Genomic DNA, 1,833 nt, shown 5'->3' with positions numbered 1-1,833 from the left:
GCGTGCGCCACCATCGCCCAGCCTTGTCTATCTCTCATAGTTATGGGATAGACTGTTTTACTGAGAGTCCAGATAGGTGGGTAGAAGTCGAGGCAAGAGACCTCATGAACCCAGCCTGTTGTAAGCCAATAGGAGAAACTCCTCTTTGGGCATGCTCCCGGGTCTCTGGAAGGACAGCATTAACCACAGGGACTGATGCTTCTTACAGCACTCCATGTGGCCTCCCAGCCCTGGAATCGGTTTTTGCTGTTCACCCTCTTGGATGCTGGAGAGAATTCCTTCCTTAGACCTGAGATACTGAGACTTATGACCGTGGTAAGTGCAGACAGGATAGCCCTATGGTTGGAAGATACCAGCAGGGTGTTGCTAAAGAAGTTCAAAACACAAAGGTATTTTAGGTGACCCTAATCTTTAAGGAGCAGTTGTAGGCCTTCTCCCTACAAGAGACCTGCCCAGGGATTGCCTGTGAGTAGCTACAGCTAACCTTAGGACACATTTTCTCTTACTTCTTTAATGAAACGATGGCCAAGGTCTTTTGCCACATGACAGGTCTAAGTACTAAGGATGTCCCAGAGTCACATACTCTGCCTCCAGAGGTCCCTTATTCTAGAAAATGAGAAAGACAAGTAAATGAATAGTTAAGTTTGATATTTTGAGTGACAGAGTATTTGGCACATTAATAATTCTTGCTGAATGAAGAACAAAGGAACAAGCTCATGGCTGACAGTGAAGCTCACCTACAAATAAATCAGAGGTGAAAACACGAAGAGAATTAATTGCTTTTGTGAAGTGTAAGTAATGTGTCGGCTGAAGCTGAAAGGAGCAGTAGGCAGAAGGAGACAGTATGTTAGGAAGTGAGGTAGGAGAAGTAGGGTCGAGAGCACATAGGGAGGTTACAGGAACCACACTCAGTCCATCTTGGCCATAAGCTTGCAGTGCAAGGCTGAGGGAGGGAGCCTGATGAAGTCACTAAGGCCAGCTCTCTCTGGATCTCAATCTACCTCATTTGCCCTGTTCCCCTGTGAGACAACCCCACCCATTCTCACCAGTGCGGCCCTTAAAAGCAGGACTCTGGACTTGAGAATGGTGTTCCCTGCTCAGTGCTGGGCACAGCAGTGCACAGAAACAGCATCTCTTCTAATTATGGACTTTTGGGGCTTTTCTTCTGGGCTAGTTTGTGCAGTACCAGAGCAACAACATCCTCTCTCGTGAAGAGGTGGGTCTTATTTTGCAAGCTGAAGCACTGGCTGACCTGTCAACTCTCCCAAGTGATACCCTCCAGGCTCTGCGTGGCTTCTTCCTGCAGGTGAGTGGGAAAAGGATACTATACCACTGTATGAGGCTAGACCCTCAAGACCACCTTCTCTGTGGTGAGTGGAAGCTCTGGCCACTTAAGCCACTGGGAAGTCAAGAATATGAGTGGTGGGGACAGTTAGAGAGGGCCTGTCTCTTCTGTCCTTTCTCCTGCAGGTCCAGAGTGCGGGTCTCCTGACTGACCACAACAAAATCCAGACCTTGCAGGCCTCCTTGGAGAGACTTTGTTCCAGGACCTTCCCAGCCCAGCCAGCCCTTCAAGACATGCTGTATCCTTTCTTGCATCTGGGTGGGCGCTGTGGCCTGGGCAACATCTCCAAGGCCACGGAGGCTGTAGCAGTATTCTTTCCCCTAGTTCAAGCAGGGAGTGCTGGTGACTGGTAAGTTCCTAAGAAAGCTGGTATTGAGACACGGTAATACATACCTGTAAATCTCAGTGCTCAGGAAGCTGAGGCAAGAGGATCTTAAATTTTTATGCCAGCCTAGGCTACATAACAATACTTTATTTATTGATTTTTT

The 1,833-nt window shown here is 48.2% G+C and overlaps 1 protein-coding gene across 1 annotated transcript in view; it reads left to right on the top strand.

Moving 5' to 3' along the window:
• Mei1 (meiotic double-stranded break formation protein 1) overlaps nt 1-1,833 on the top strand; it is a 59,647-nt gene that overhangs the window by 56,793 nt on the left and 1,021 nt on the right. Inside the window, exons 28-30 of the mRNA XM_026782416.1 lie at nt 209-315; nt 1,175-1,306; nt 1,471-1,583. Coding sequence (XP_026638217.1) covers nt 209-315; nt 1,175-1,306; nt 1,471-1,583 — 352 coding nt within the window. The remainder of the gene's footprint in view (nt 1-208; nt 316-1,174; nt 1,307-1,470; nt 1,584-1,833) is intronic.

Source organism: Microtus ochrogaster, chromosome 15 (assembly GCF_000317375.1).
Source record: "Microtus ochrogaster isolate Prairie Vole_2 chromosome 15, MicOch1.0, whole genome shotgun sequence".
NCBI classification, from domain to species: Eukaryota; Metazoa; Chordata; class Mammalia; order Rodentia; family Cricetidae; genus Microtus; species Microtus ochrogaster.
The sequence above is the reverse complement of the archived record's forward strand: the minus strand, read 5'-3'. Positions and strand labels throughout refer to the sequence as shown.